This window comes from Falco rusticolus, chromosome 3 (assembly GCF_015220075.1).
Source record: "Falco rusticolus isolate bFalRus1 chromosome 3, bFalRus1.pri, whole genome shotgun sequence".
Lineage (NCBI taxonomy): Eukaryota > Metazoa > Chordata > Aves > Falconiformes > Falconidae > Falco > Falco rusticolus.
In genome coordinates this window covers 11,368,333-11,384,498 of record NC_051189.1, presented here as the reverse complement: position 1 = coordinate 11,384,498, position 16,166 = coordinate 11,368,333, and the positions used below count along the sequence as shown (strand labels likewise).

The 16,166-nt window shown below is 38.3% G+C and overlaps 1 protein-coding gene across 4 annotated transcripts in view; it reads left to right on the top strand.

Moving 5' to 3' along the window:
* Positions 1 to 16,166, top strand: part of TRIO (trio Rho guanine nucleotide exchange factor) — a 254,719-nt gene that overhangs the window by 150,181 nt on the left and 88,372 nt on the right. For all 4 annotated transcript variants that reach the window (XR_005103017.1, XM_037379282.1, XM_037379280.1 and 1 more), the window contains exons 19-27: positions 899 to 1,013; positions 5,739 to 5,854; positions 9,099 to 9,221; positions 11,173 to 11,367; positions 11,479 to 11,594; positions 12,127 to 12,193; positions 12,969 to 13,078; positions 14,123 to 14,192; positions 14,659 to 14,748. Coding sequence is in view for 3 of the 4 variants with exons in the window: in XM_037379282.1 (XP_037235179.1) it covers positions 899 to 1,013; positions 5,739 to 5,854; positions 9,099 to 9,221; positions 11,173 to 11,367; positions 11,479 to 11,594; positions 12,127 to 12,193; positions 12,969 to 13,078; positions 14,123 to 14,192; positions 14,659 to 14,748 (1,002 nt within the window). In the remaining variant the exon portion in view is untranslated. The remainder of the gene's footprint in view (positions 1 to 898; positions 1,014 to 5,738; positions 5,855 to 9,098; positions 9,222 to 11,172; positions 11,368 to 11,478; positions 11,595 to 12,126; positions 12,194 to 12,968; positions 13,079 to 14,122; positions 14,193 to 14,658; positions 14,749 to 16,166) is intronic.

Sequence of the window (16,166 nt, the reverse complement as noted above, 5' to 3'; positions counted from 1 at the left end):
TGTAACCAAAGGCTTTTTCCAGCATCACCTTGAAAAACTACTAACAGTATAAATCTTATTTTTATTAAAAGCTGTTTTGTTCTCATGCACAGATGAGAACATTCAAAAATACATTAACATAGATCTGACTGTACTGTCAAATAGATCTTTCTGCAGCTGGCGTGTGAGTTACCAGTCTTTGTTTAAAAACAATTTGAGAAATTACTTCAAACCGTGCTAATTTATGTAACCTTTTACAGTAGCGTTTCATGTTCTGCTTATTAAAAATAAAGCAGCAAGCCCATGTGTAGTACTTGGTGTACATTAAGGTGAAGGCAGCTGAGCTGAGTGTTGGCAATACAGTAGCAAGGTCTGAAAGCTCTCAAGGCCTTGCCTTAATATATTAAGGGCATGTCTTAATATTTTAGCGCTTTGTTTCAGTTCAGTGAAGTGTTTACTTTTTTGTTTAAAGTACTGGTGGATGTTTTGGAGTATCCAGGTGAGTATGTAAGCATGTGCACTCTGTTTACACAGTAACTTCAGGTGGCCCGTGGCACATGGCACATACACAAAACAAACTTCTTTGTGAGTGGTGCTGAAAGCTCTAGAGCAGGCAGTTGCCTTTCAGGATCTTTGGATAAAAATGTATAGCATTTTGTTTGGGGTTTTTTGTTTTTGTTTGGAGCTGGTGTTTTTTTTCCCCACTGCTGGATGAGTAAGGATCAACTGCTATTTTTTGGGAAAACTATTTTAGCCATTGAGTTGGCTTACTTGCAGAAGGATTTAACAAGCAACCTTTTCTAAAATTGGAGAGGGTGGGAAATGCATAAAAAGGGGATGGGGGTGAGGAAGGTCCTTCCTCTCTTTCTGGATGTGTATTTGTGCATCTTCAAATAAAGTAATACTGCTGTCTCTCTAGGCTTGCACACTGGCTCGGAGGAATGCTGATGTCTTCCTGAAATACCTGCACAGGAACAGCGTAAACATGCCAGGGATGGTGACACATATCAAAGCACCTGAACAACAAGTGAAGAGTAAGGGGTTTCTCATCCTTTTTTTTCCCAAAGAATGTGATCATCATATGCTGTGGTGTGTGTGATGATGGAGTGAAGCCTGCCCAAGTGGAAAGGGTTCTGTCAGACCTAACAGGAAATAATTAAAATTCCTCGCACACTTAGAAGGAGCTGCCAGTTATCAACTTCTCTTATACCCAAATGAAGTTGCTTTGAATTTATCTCCTGCTTACACTTAATCTTCTTTCAATTTGAGACTCAAATGTGCTACTTCTGTTGAGAAAATGAGATAGTAAACTTCCACGTGATAATGTTTGGTCTGAAGCCAAATGGAAGCTGATCACTGCAAGCTTACTCTGTTAGTGTGGTACATTCTGCGAGTTCCTTGGGTGTACCAGCGTGATACAAGATAATCCCTTGAATGATGCCCTTGGACCTTTCATATAGTTGAATCAATATTAAGGAACTTCATGAAGTATAGGACTTCATGTTTAAATTAGATGCGTAGATAAGTAGTAGCTGAGGTGAGGCAGGAAAAAACTATTACATGGGGCTTTGCTTTTGCTGGGATTAGTTCAATATAGTACAGCTTTAAGGTGCAACGTGCACTGTGGGGAATGGAGTAGAGAGAGAAATCTGTAAGTCTTTCAGGGACAGAAGTACAGAAATTAGTAGTGTGTGCATAACTGATGGGTGAGATAGGTGGAACAGAGATCAGAGAGATTCAGGAATAAGTATTGCATTTTACTAATTTATTTGCCAGTCGTATTCTGCTCAATGAGTTTTGAAGCTGTGACTGAACACTCAGGCCATGCTACAGACTCAGTACCAGTGAAGTCTAATTGTCTGATTAATTGCTGTTTGCAGCTGCCCAAAGGGGAGTTATGCAGAGGATGGAGCCCAACTCAGAGGAACACAGCAATAGGACCAGAGGAAAAAGTTGCAGCAAGGGAAGTTCTGAATGGATATAAGGAGAAACTGTTACAACAAGAGTGAGAAAGCACTGAGTAGAGCAGGTAGCCCAGAGAGGCCTTGGGAATTTTTAAAACTCAGTTGAACAAGCTCCTGAAAAACTTTGAAGTTAGTTCTGCTTTGAGGAGGAGATTGGAACAGATAGCCTCCAGAGGTCAATTCCACTCTAAATTACTTGATGACTCTGTTAGAAAAGGACATGCTCACTGCTTCCCTTTACTATAAGGCAAAGACAGTTTGTGTTAAACTTACCCGTGTACCTGACAGTACTGAAATTGAAAATCAACCTTTGTTGAATTTTTTATGTCAGGAAGATAATAGCATGTTGACCATACTTTTAGCTCTAAGGAAATAATTGGATTTTGGCAGTTGGAAATGTTGAGCATGTAGAGCTGAGGGAAAGGATTGTTTTTTTCCTCTGCCCCCAAGACACCAACATTTATAGAATTGTATATGACAAAATCTCAACACAAATGCTGGCAGTATCCATAACTGAAATGTTGCTGACATTTGTCACTTAGCTCTTCTCTTAGTATAGGACAAAGAAAACAAAGCAGGAGCAAGCAGGAAGTTTTGGTTACCACACTTGCAAGTGTAAGAGTATAAGGAAAATGTTAGGGCTTTTAGACAAACTTTTAAAAATTCAGTTTTGACATTTGTGTGGAAACAGTCATTCTGGGAAAGGTAAATGTGTTCAGATGAGGAAAATACAGAAATAACGTCCTTAAGAATAATTATGTGTCAGAACCATAATGCTATACATGTTCTGTGTACATATAAAATCCTGGGTGAATGATACATGTTTAAAAAGCAACAAAAAACCCCACCAAAAATCCCCAAGCAGGAAAAAAATAAGTTATGTGCTCTAACGTAGTGAGTTAGTTGTTCCCACCATATGCCATATAATATATGCTTCTGAGAATTAAACGTAAGTCAAGAAAAAATTAGTGAGGACTCCTTCCTTTGAGGTCTCAGTGGTATGGTGGTAACTGAGTAATTAAAAATCTCTGGTATTCTTGTTCAAATATGCATGTAAGGAAAAAAAAATAATCTCTTTTCTAAATAGAGGAAAAAAATAGTGTGTTATTTCATTTTGGTGCAATCGAGGTTACATGTGTTCCGCTGGACCATTACACACTCATACTCGGGTGTATGCTTGAAACAGTGTGTCAGACTGTGATCAGTATATAGTATATAAATGAACACTTTAAAAACCTTGAGTAGCCCTCAGGTTTCTGCAGAACTGCTGAATGTTTTTCAAAAAACTTGTTCAATGGCATACTTGATGGTACTCCCAGCTGCAGATTATGATGTCTAGAAAAGCAATGTCTAAAAAAATCTAGGAAAAGTTTAGGTAAGCACGTGCCTCATGGGAAACAGTTATCACAATGGTACTGAACTCTGAGAAGTCCTTCTGTCTCTTTTTACCAGTGTAAGTAATTTCCTTGACTTGCAGCTCAGAGTATCCAAATACTGTCAGACACCATGCCAAAGCTATATTTTAGGAAGGAGTTGTGGCCTAAAACTAAAAGCAGGTGGATTCAGTTGTTGACAATAGTTGTAAGCTCAGAAATGGATCATCTTTGTGTTTGCTTCTGTTGCTAGTTTTGTGTGCTTCTTTGTAACCTGTCTGTGCTGTATGGGCTGTGACTGAACATACTGTGGAAGTTGTCTAGTGATGCTCGTATTTTTAGATTGGTTGTTAGAGAGTGCGTGGTGCATAGACACAGCTGAAAGCTCACCGAGCCTGGAGAATAAGCTGAAAGTTTAGAAAACAATTCTAACGAATGTTGGAATCAAAGAAAATAACAACATCAGGGACTTAGAGTTCAGGAGCATTGAGACAGAGCTGCTCATCCAAACATAGTATTAACTACTGATGTTCTATATTTTCCTTCAAGTATTTTATATAATATTTTTGCTCTTCCTTGTCAGTCCAGGAAATTAATGACAGTAACACTAACACTGCCCAGCCAAATATCTCTCACTGCCTTGCCATCTGTATCATGTCCTGACGGAACAAATGCTGTTCCAATTAGCTACACTCACCTTGCTTGCTCTTTGTCAGAACTACTTTGCTTGGGTCACTCTCGAGATGTCTCTTTTTATATGGTGTGTCCAGTTAGGTGCATTGCATTGTATAATGATAATTGTGTCCCACCCCAACCCTTGCCCCTCAAAATCTGGCATATATTCTGAGCAAATGTTTTGGAGGTGGTGTAAGGCAGAAATAAAGCTGAGAAGGCAGGTGAGGCTCATAGCAGATCAGCTCACAGCTTGGCTAGGGGACAGATCAGTTGAGGCATATCTGAGGGTAGCCTGCCCAGCAGGAAGAAAACCTTGGCCACAGTGACCAGATTCCAACCAAAAGCAAGTCCTGGGTGATCTCAGCACTCTGTGGCAACTGGGAATACGGTGCTTCCAAGCAGGAGGATGTTGGCAGCATTGCAGACAGGTTTCATAATCCTTAAGGAGGCTGTGACAGGCAGTTACAATTGGTCTAGATAGCTGATAGATGTTTTCTCCTCAGACTCCCTTTATTTGAGCTTCTCTGTCAAACTGTTTCTTGAAGTTGTTAGCCTTTGGGATGTAAGGCATGGTTGGACCCACACAGTGGGGCAGGGGAATGCAGAGGCCTGAAGTGGCCTAGCACCTGATAGCCTCCATTCATCATTATGAGGCATATCTGGCTGTGGGTGTAAGTAGAAAAGCAAGTAAAGCGCCATCGTGAAGAATGAGCCTTTTTTGTGCTCTCTCCTGTTTTGTAGTAAACTTCCCCTTGAGTTCTGTGCACTTCCAACAGGGTCATCTGGCAGAGACAGTGAGTGTCCCGGTCTCCGTGTGTGGGCAGCTTGCCACCAGGCTTTGCAGGAACTACGAAGTCTGGTAGGGCTGCTGCTCTGGAAGAAGCAGCAGGTGAAGTCAGCTTCACAAGAAAGTGCTAGGATTTCTCTGAAGAAAAGAAAAAGAGTTAAAGGAGCAGAGTTCGGCAAAAATCTTGTGCATATTATAAGCAAAAGGTCTTTGCTGTCCAGGAAGAATTTATAAGCCAGATATGTGGAATTGCAGGTTAATGGTGGAATTTGGATGTGACTTTGCAGTGGCAGACAGTTTCTGATACTCAGGAATGGAATAACAAATTGTGGAGTTAATTATTTCATTACCTGGGAATTCTCTCAAGGCTCAAAGAACGCTCATTTCAACAAGTCAACTTACTCAGTTACACTGCTGTTGGTTTGGGTTTTTTTATTACTTGGGTTTCTGTGCATTTCATATCTGCTTATGTTGCATCTGTTTGTGTAGTGACCTAAGGTTATGTATTTGCCCACATGTATTAAATTATTAAAATATTTTTAGGAGACTGGTCTATACAGAAAAGGTGAGGCTTTTTTATTGCAATTAATAGGAGATGTTAAGCATGTTGTGATTACTTGCTCATGCTCATTCTTTCTGAGGAAATGCCAAGAACCATCTTATCAGGCTACATTTTCAGTTCTGTTATAAGCAGTGGCAATCCTTTGTATGAAAATATTTGAGAGTAAAAAGATGTCAGTAGTAAGTTTTAATTGCATCTCTAGTTTCTTTAACCAACATTTCTGTAAATAATAATGAAAAAGGAACACTGTGTCATGAATATCAGGGGAAAGAGCAATACAAAGAGTAACAGAAAGAGTAACTGGATTGTAAATTCTATAATATAAAGAACTGCTGATTAACGTGATATTTCAAAATTGGATGTCATAACATCTGTTGAAACTGTTTACGTTTCCTCAGATATCTTGAATGAACTCTTCCAGAGGGAGAACCGTGTGCTGCATTATTGGACCATGCGTAAAAGACGTCTTGATCAATGCCAACAGTATGTGGTGTTTGAAAGAAGTGCCAAACAGGTGAGGCTTTTATATAAAAATCTTCTTCAGTTGTGATCAAGGTTTAACAAACACTGACTTGTCCCACAACAAATTTACCCTTGACTTTAGTATTTCAAATGGCAGAAAGATCAATGATTAAAATATAAAGTAAATTTGCTTTTCCTTTAATACAGAACAGCTAAATACACTGAGGCAGGGTGTCTTTACTGCTGTAACTTAAAGGTAGTGTTTTGCTTCTTCCAGCTTGATCTGGTACTGGTGAATCTCATTTCTGCAAACTTGCATTTGACAATTTGTTACACTTTTTAACTTTTACACACACACCTGATTTGACCAGGGACATAACAGGCAGCAACATTTTACACAGATGTTGGGGGGAAAAAAACTTCATATAATTAAGTCAGTTGGCAGGTCTAGGAAACTGACAAGCTGGGTAGCTCGTTAAACAATAACTGAATGACTTTGGTTTTGCAATATGCATGTACTTTTTTGTGGTTTCTTGCATGGTACCACCTCTTTGTATTTTTTGTATTTTGTTGAATTTATCAGCCTGGAAAGAGCTATTAAGTAACTAATACACACACAGAAATTTCCCTCACTAATTAAAACACAAGCCATAAAAATAAGTAGGAGGTTCCGAGGCAGAATTGGTAACTGGAATGATCTGCAATGCTTTTTTACGACTTTTTTTTTTTTTTTTTTAAAACTGGATATAGGACAAAGAAAGGAAGCTATCTGTTCCGCTTCTACAGAAAAGGACACAACGCCCATGGTGTGAAATATAGTTAGATCTACTGTACAGAACTCAAAAAACTAACTTTTTATTTCTTTCTGAGAGTCAGTATAGACAGTAGCTTAAATACTAGTGGTCTGTTCTGATCTCTTGAAAGATTCCTAAAGTCTGTCTTCTATGCTTTCATAAAGAAAGTAAAGCGAGATAAATTTTGGGAGTAAAGTTAAAGGTTAATACCTCTTTAAAATACCACCACCACCCCTTCCCTGCCCCCCACTCCACTTTTGAATAGCCTTAACTCCAGCCTCTGCCAAGCACATGACCTACTTGCTTTTCTATAGCAATTGCTAACAATCAAATACTGGAGATAAAGATCTGTCAGCGTTTTCATTGTAAATCCCGTTTTTCAGCAATCACCAGTTCAGTCATTGCAAAGGAAACCAAACCATATATGGACTCCACACTGATTAGCCAAAAAATGGAAATGTTGTCTTAATTTAGATTTTTGTTTGGAAGCTGGAAGAACCTATTCTTTGTGCTTTCAGAACTCGATGCCCTGCAGTGGGAGCAGATACCATAGTAGTTTGCAAGTGAAATGTTAGGCTCTCAACTCATTCCAGAGTTAAGGGCTCACCTGATCACTAAATTGATTGCTCCGGTTTTTGTATGGAGATACTTGTCTTCAGCATGCAATCCTGAGCCTCACATGAAATGAGAGCTGATCTAAACTGTAGGAATTAACATTGAGATGAACTTTATGTCATTGTGGCTCTGGAGAGCTGCCAAAAATTTACAAAAAGGGCAGCATTTGGGGAGGCAAAGTTTTTTGTTTATCATTCATTCCAGCATTGTGTAATAAATCCACCAAAAAGAGGTGGAGGTTAAAAAGTTGAAAGTGAGAAGTATCAAAATAAATGTAATTTGTAATATCAGCTGTGCTGTGCTGCTTGTCCTTGTCAGTCTTCACTTGGAAAGATCAACATTAGAATGACAAGGAGTATCATACAGGTGGTTGGTTGAAATATCCCTTTTCTTGATAGTAGTCCAAAAGTTGTTAGTTTGTTTCCATCAGTGACTTTTCAAATGCGCAGGCCTATCTCAACAGGCTTGCATCTGCACAAGTATGTGACTAGGTAAATGGTACCCTAGCATTCACGTTCAGCATTGAATTTTGAAGGCTTTCTACTCACTTGCAGGTTTTTATACCAAGAGGCAAAAGCATCCGAAGTGGAAGGAAGAGAATCAATGTTGTTCAGTCACAGCCTTGTTGAGCTTAAATTGTGGGTGCGATTATAATATGAACAATGCCTTTGCTGATTCAGTGTAAGGTTATGCTCTTGAAATAGACATATCTGTTGTCCGCCAGCATAGAACTTTTCCTGTTCTTGGTAATGTGAATGGAGAAAAGGGTAACTGGAAGCATGAGAAAGAAAAGGAAGAAGGAGGACCTGCTAGCAATCTACTACTTTTTCTCTTGAAGTATTAAATTTTTGTCCAGTGCTGTATGTATTTACTAAAGACACAGAAGATACACATGCATTTAATAACAAGACAGTTCTAAACAAGCTGTATTAAACTCTCTGAACATCTGGTATTGGCTTTTTCAGAACCAAGAAGTTTCTAAGTTCATGTAGTTCTGCATACTGCTGTAGTAGCCTGTATGTAGAGCTGCAAAAAAACTTGATAATGTCAGTCTTTTGTTACATTTTTTTATTTTTACTCTTATGCTGCGGTTTGAGAAGACTCTTTTTTTCCAGTAGCCAGAGAGTAGGATTCCTTGCAACCACTGAGTTATGCTTAAGAGGGCAGCAAATATTAATGTGGGCAGAACATAGATAATAACATGGATCAGCATGGTTCGTAATAGTGAGAGAGTAAGGTGCCAGGATGTGGAAGGAAAACTGTTTAAGTCTGCAGTTCTTAGTTAATTGTCTTTTACTACCTATACATACATTAATTGGTTTAACTGATATATCTCAACATTCCTCCGCTGCTGCAGGTTTAATTTCTAGGAGTACAGGTAACTACAGACCATACTTTGTGAGGCTGGAATACATGTCAACTACAGAGTGAAATGACAGTTGCATCTTATGTGCTTGGAAAGTTCAGCCTACACATTTGTCAGTCTTACATACAAATGTATGTAAGTTTTATTACAAGTTGTTTTACAGGTTGGACGATGTATATCTGAGTACAGCTGTCCTGTGTTGTACCAAGAAAGTGATTTTTGCTCGGTTGGGGAGTATACTAACAAAACTGTAGACAAAGTCAGTTAGAACCTTTTATTAGTGTACTGCTGTAGTCCTGTAGTAGAGGACTGCTCTGAAGTTTTCAGATTCATGTGTCACTGAATTAAAGTGAATTATTTCAACCTGATGTTGTAGAGGTATTAGAGATTGCCACAAGTGACATACAGTAGAATTTACTTGTGGGAAATCTGTGTTTGTGAAATACCAATTACAGATAGTTTCTATTGGCAAAAGTATGTTACCTTATCTGTTACTTTTCCTTCATCAATGCTTCATTTAGGCCCTGGAGTGGATTCATGACAATGGAGAGTTTTATTTATCCACACATACTTCCACTGGCTCCACTATCCAGCACACTCAAGAGCTGTTAAAAGAGCATGAAGAATTTCAGATCACAGCAAAGGTAAAAGAAATAAATAACATTATATAAGAACTAAAAAAAAAAAGAAACCCACCAAAAAAAACACAAAACCACAAATTCTGCCCCCCCCCCCCCAAAAAAAAAACCCCAAACAAAAAAAAAAAACACAAAAAACCCAACCAAAATCAAACCCTCCTGAGGATGTGTCCATAAATATCTGTTTACTTGCAATAGCTTTGTATTTCTGCTGGGAACAGAATAAACCAAAAGATAATCGGAAGATAATCACTGTTACTGGAACTCTCTTAGCCCTATGTGCTGTTGATTTTTCATGACAGAATCGTAGTGACATAGCTTTAAAACGTTTTTGAAAAAAACCTACAAACCTTGGAGGGCCATTGATTTCCACTTTTGCATCCTCACGTCTGTCGATTACTGCACATTCATTTAGGATTTAAAATACAACAAGGCGTTTTATTATTCAGCTGTGATTTAATTAGAAGATAGAAAAATCAGAGCTTTACTTGTTAGGTTACTCATTTTATTAAAGTATTCTGTGGTACTGCTGTAACTTTTCGAGCCATGGCAGCATGACGTTGTTCTGCATCTCTAGGGGCCTATACGGAGATGCAGATGTCACTGGGGAGGCTCACCAGTTTTCACGTGTGAAAGGCAACTAGTGCATGATTGAAGTACCAGAGCTTATGTAGCCGTGTCTGTTTCTGTGTTTCATTTTGTCGCATGTTCGAAGTGTCACTTATTTCTGTCTCTTGACTCTCCAGTCTTCGTAGAGAAATAATACAGTCTAAGAAAGTAAGCAGGCGTTCATTTGCCTGAAGGACTACCTTGGAAGAGAAGAGACTTGTAGATGGGACACATGGGAAGGGAGAGAAGAGAATCCAGAAGGAACAGAAATCACTTTTGGTTTTCAAACCTGGATTTTCTTCTTTCTGAGTTTTGCTCCAGCCTTTGTTCTGCTGGATCCCTTCCAGCATGCAGAGCACCACTGCCCCCCTTGTTTCCTCTGTCAGTCAGCAGATGACGTGGGTGCCCGATTTGAAAGGATGTTGTTACTGTCACTCCCTTGGCGTTTCGCTACCTGTTGGGAGGATGTATTAGCCCTTGCTAATTCCATAGAAAATAAATGCTCAGATGAGGGACCATTAGGAAAGAAAAAGATTTTTTTTTTTAAAAAAAAAGACAGACAAACACTGTTGATTTTCCAACTGACATGAGTCAAGTTTTTATTGGCTGTTTTGCTTAACTCCCTGTTACCAAGGGCCCTGACAGTGCACTTTGACATGGTATCAGAGAGAGAGAGGTGGAGGTATAAACTCATCCATTATGGATGATTTATTTACACAAAAGAAACTGCATAGTCTTACGCAGCTTGGTAATTGGGAAAAGTGCCTAGTTACAGATTTAGTGGTGGATACTTGTTCTCTTAGTTTCTCTTAAACAACTGTATGACAACAAAACATAATATAAAAGTGATCTAAAGAATATAGTCTTGATCTGATAAAGTGTAAAGCATGTAACAAGACTTATCGCCGTATCACCATTTCAGTGATGTCTGAATGAGGTAGATTCTTGAGATTGTGCGCTAGGTCCAATATGAGTGCTTCAGTGATAACGGACAAAATATCCTCTTTGGCATCAAACCCCCTTTGTATTGATGCAGGGAGAATACCCATGCTCTGAAAAGCTTGGCTACTAGAATTTAATCTCTGGCTTAGATACAGAGCAGATTTTTGAAAGAAAAATAAACAACCTGCTTCTAGTCATGTAATAATAAAACCCGAGGAAACTAATATCCATCTTGTGCTAGTTTTGTTACAAAAAAAGCTATCAGTTTAGAGGAGTTCTGAAGAGAGAGGAGGAAGCTAGCTTCTTTGATGGCTTCTCCAGCTGCACTTAGTAGCAGGTTAAGTAAAATGACCCCCTTCATGACAGGTAGAGCTAGTAACTGTTCAATATTTTCCTGTTTTCATAGCAAACCAAAGAGAGGGTGAAGTTGTTGATACAGCTGGCTGATGGCTTTTGTGAAAAAGGGCATGCTCATGCAACAGAGATTAAAAAATGTGTCACAGCAGTGGATAAGAGGTACAGAGACTTTTCCCTGCGCATGGAGAAATACAGGACCTCTTTAGAGAAAGCCTTGGGTATTTCCTCAGATTCCAATAAATCGGTAAGAAAAATTTTACTGTGATGACAGACAAACAAGCTTTGCTTGCATTTGATTTACCTATTGTTTTCTACTGTCTCCTTCCTTAATCAAATCTTCCTTTCTTTAATAAAGAGCAAAAGCTTGCAGCTGGATATAATCCCAGCCAGTGTCCCTGGGTCAGAGGTGAAACTGCGTGATGCTGCTCATGAGCTTAATGAAGAAAAACGAAAGTCTGCCCGCAGGAAAGAGTAATACATTTATTTTCTTATAATCAATGAGAATGCACAAATCAGTCCTGATAATGAAACAAATGTCATAGCTTGTCTGGCAGCTTAGGAATTGGATAAATGGTAAAAAGAGAGAGGTATTGCTCAGTAGCTCCTATGGCTTGTTCTTATGGATAATTCTAGCATGTCAGAATCTTAAACATTCAATACTACGTTAGACTTCTTTCAATATGCTTTTTTTCTTTTTAGAAATAATGTGAAATAAATGTGTAAGGGGAGGAGGGAAGACAACAGTTAAATGACTGTAGCAGGTGAAAAGCATTTGAGAAAAAATTCCATCTCCTTCCCTATTTCTTTTTGCACTGGTTAGTAATGGAGGGTGTTACCTCTTATGCTTCCTTCATCTGTTGTCTCTCTTCACATTTCAGTTCTCAGATTTTTCTTGCAGCAATAGAAAAAGCAAAAGTTGATGAGAAAGATGGATTCTTGTTATTATGCATTCATAATGATCTAACAGACTGAGATTTGATTATTCTTTCTGTTGTCACCTAAGGTTCATTATGGCTGAGCTAATTCAGACAGAAAAGGCTTACGTAAGAGACCTCCGGGAATGCATGGATGTAAGTTTTCTTTTTTTTTTTTACTAATCTTTGAAGGCAGGATTCAAACCGTTGCTTTTCTTTTTCTTCTGGTTTTAACAGCAGAGCATGATTAGTTTGCAGTTGTAGGACCAAATTAAGTATCTCTTCTGCTATTAAGAAGAAACTTAGATTTTCATCTGATAACAGCCACTTTGGAATTAATCCTGTATGTTTTGCTTTTGTCAGTACTGAGTTTCAGCATTTGCTCTTTTCCCAATTCATAAATGTGGAGGGGTTTTAGTTTTAGAGAGGGGAGGGAAAAAGGAGGGGTTCACCGTATGTGCTTTGCTAGCAGTAGAGAAGAGCTTGTGTTAATTCTCTTATTATCTGTATCACATGTTCTGCTACTGGCTGACTTTTTGAATAGAAATTCAGAGAGGTTCTATGGAAAAGTGCCCAGTAATTGTCTCACTGAAGCAAGTAATGTTCAGTATTAGCTGTTGCACAAAACATGAACTTCTGGACTGCAGACGTGACCTTGATAAGGAATATCCTGAAGCATTAGAGGTTGTCAAGAACACTACGCATTTTAAATGATGAAGTCTCAGGGACTATTTTAAATTGTCAGTTTTAGAACTTGGATCTTACTGTCAAAATCACAGCCTGTATTTGACACAACAGGTACTGTCACAATTGGAGATGATGCTCTGAGATCGTTCCCCAATTTTTTCCAGGAATGTATGCTTACAGATACCTGGGTGCTTCTGTTCAGAGTTTATCATGACTTCTTATGCATCTTTTTTGTTCTGGGCAGACATATCTATGGGAAATGACAAGCGGAGTCGAGGAGATCCCACCTGGTATTGTAAACAAAGAACACATTATCTTTGGAAACATGCAGGAAATCTATGAGTTCCACAATAAGTGAGTGACTTATCTTCCATTTCCATATTACTGCTAAATCCAAATGATGACCTGAGGGATTTCCTAATGAAAATACTGTGCATATGAATAATGGTCACTTTTCCATTAAAAAATCTAAAGGATTTCTTCTTGCATTGCTAAACTGTTGTTGCTCTTTGCAGCCAGGTAGGCACACCATTAGAAATGGTCGTTTTCAGTATCGGACATCTTTCAGCTTCTAAGAAATTATTTGAATACATTAAAATTTTGCTGTAGGTTTTCCAGTTGTTCCAAAGAGATGGAAACCACTGAACTCAGTAGAATACAGATATAGCACATCAATTTAAGACTCTGCCATTTCTTTAGAACCCTCCTTCCTGCTTTCCAAGTGTGACTGCTAGTAGGAAGGAGTAGGGCTCCCCACTCTTTCTTGGCTCTTTGAAGCTTCTGTGGAGATGCCCCACCATTGTTATGTTTACTTGAGCATGGGGCATGAAAGAGGCTTGTCCACTGTGTTTCCTCTGAAATGGTTCCTAGGCAGATCGGTGTACAGAGGTCTTGCTCTGAGTCTTAACTCTTTGTTAATTCATTGGTGTTTGTATTGGGTTATGATTCCTTCAAGTAATATACCTAGCATATTCCAGAACCTGATTTTACAGTCCATTGTAGGCTTTGTGTTAACTTAAGCATCCAAAAAGCAGGTCATGTCCTTTCTGTCTTGAGATAAAAGCTAAACTTTTCTTGAAGCTGAAACAGTAGGAAACCCTAATGGAGAACAACAGCAGTTATTAAGTTTTTGTGTGCTCTTATGTGTTAACTGGATGTCTGCTGGATCAATTTCTCATCTTCACATCACAGTTTGTATTGAATTACTTATTATATTCATTCTGTTTCTACACATTTTTATTCAATCTTGTTACTTTTATTTCTTTTAACTCGTGCTGTTGGTATGAATTAATAGCAACTTTTCTAACCACCATTATTCACAGACAACAGATCAATATCAGCTGATCTAATAAAAATGTTTCATGTACTGCATACTATTTGTTTCTTTTCTACCCATAGTATATTCCTCAAGGAGCTGGAAAAATATGAACAGTTACCAGAAGATGTTGGACACTGCTTTGTTACTTGGGTAATTAAGTCAAACTTATGTTTAGAAGTAACAAAAGAGATAGGAAGCATGAAAGGATGGATTCTTGCTCTCAGGTCCCTTTAAAATTTGTAAAACTTGTAAAAGTACCTTTTCCTTCAAATTTGAGCAAAAATGTGTATATCTTTAACTGGGGGTAAAAAAATTAAGGCACTGCTGTCAAATGCCAACGCTTAGCTGCTCTTGAAATTTATGCAGGTTGCCTAAAGCTGAATTCAGGTTTGGTATCTTTGTCTTAGCTATGAATAATCTCCTTTTGCATGCATTGCTGCTGTTTTCAGTCTTACTTGCCTGATGTATTTTCTTATGCTCCTAGTTTAAATGGTAGGATAATTCTATATATTTCAATTCCTTGAGAGAGAAGATATGCTCTTTTATAACTGCAAAAACTTTGAGACATAAATGATGCTCTCTGATAACATGTGTAAATTTGCATTTTGTTCTGCAGGCGGATAAATTCCAAATGTATGTTACTTACTGTAAAAATAAGCCAGATTCTACCCAGCTGATATTAGAACATGCAGGAGCATACTTTGATGTAAGTACTTCATGTCCATCTTAAGTGTGCCTTTGCAGTTTGAATCATGTACTTGCAGTTATGCTGCATGCCTCTCTTCTTAGGAAAATGCAAGTTTCTTGGTACTAATCCTGCAATTTAGTGTCAGATCAAGAAAATCAATCTTGTATCTCACATGGTTAACTTTTATTGCTCAGTTGGTCTCATAAAGCTGTCAAATCAAATGTAAAAGTCACTGTCACATTATCAGAGCAGTTCAGAACTGGAAGCAGGTTCTGGCAGCAACTACTGTGAGACATGAATTTTCAGCTCTCACAAGCACATTCTGCAAATCTTAACATTTTGATGTGCTTAGTTTGTGTTGTATGTAATAAAGATTGAAATCTTAGTTAAAATTTTGGAGCACCTTTGAATTGTATATAGTGGTAATTGTATATAGTGGTAAATCAGTTGACAGCCATTGTTCAGAGCTGCTAAACCAACCACTTTGCTTACTCAGTCCCAAGGTTACTTGGTCTACGTGTAAGAACTCTACTTAAGAAAGGACCAAAATGCAGCAGCTGTTAAGAGGTTTTGGGGAGGAATTTTGGCCACACTGAATGAATTTTGGAGGAACATGTATTTGCAGATAATTTGATTAGAGTGATCTTTACCCCTGTTTGTCTCCTCCTCCACTATTCTGAGTCACTAGCTGTGTACTGACACCACAAATGATTTTTAGAATTGTTTGTAGAAGTAGAGGGAAGGACATAATAGAAATCAAACAGGCAAAAAATCCCTGGATTTCCTGGGGTTAATTTCAAGAGCCTTTCGTGGAGGAGATGGGGATTCTAAACATTGTAAGGTTAAGACTTTCTGTGAAGCCTCTGTTAAGTTTTCGGTGTTTGAAGAAGAGCAGGTAAATTACAAGAAGTCAGACAGATACGATAAAAAATTTCAAAGAAACATTTAGTAAATACTATTTTAAAAAATAGCAAAGGGCTGTGATAAAACTGTATTAGAAATTTCTTGCCACCACCTGCAAAGGGGCACACATTGATCCTTCTGTTTTACGAATGTATCAAGAGCTGTCCACCGTCTAATCCACCTAAAGCGGATTAGAAGTGTGAAGACCTAACGTTATGCACAGGTATCTTCAAGAGCCTCCATTGATGCCACCACTGGACCATGTGAAAACATCATGTGTATCCCATCTTGGGAACTTCTGATTCTGTAATCAGGGTTAGAAAGCACATAGGTGCGGTGCATAGTTTGCCGTTTGAAATCGTGGTTAAAACATATCTGATACTGTGATAAATGGCAAACACTGGCTGTGACGTTCAACCGTGATCAGTACTTGAAATCTGTTATTATCTCATCTAATTATCATCTAATTCTGTTTTCCTCCTTTAGCTTTATGGAGGTCATTCTGTTTTTTGATGTTAAGCGCCCGTTTTCTT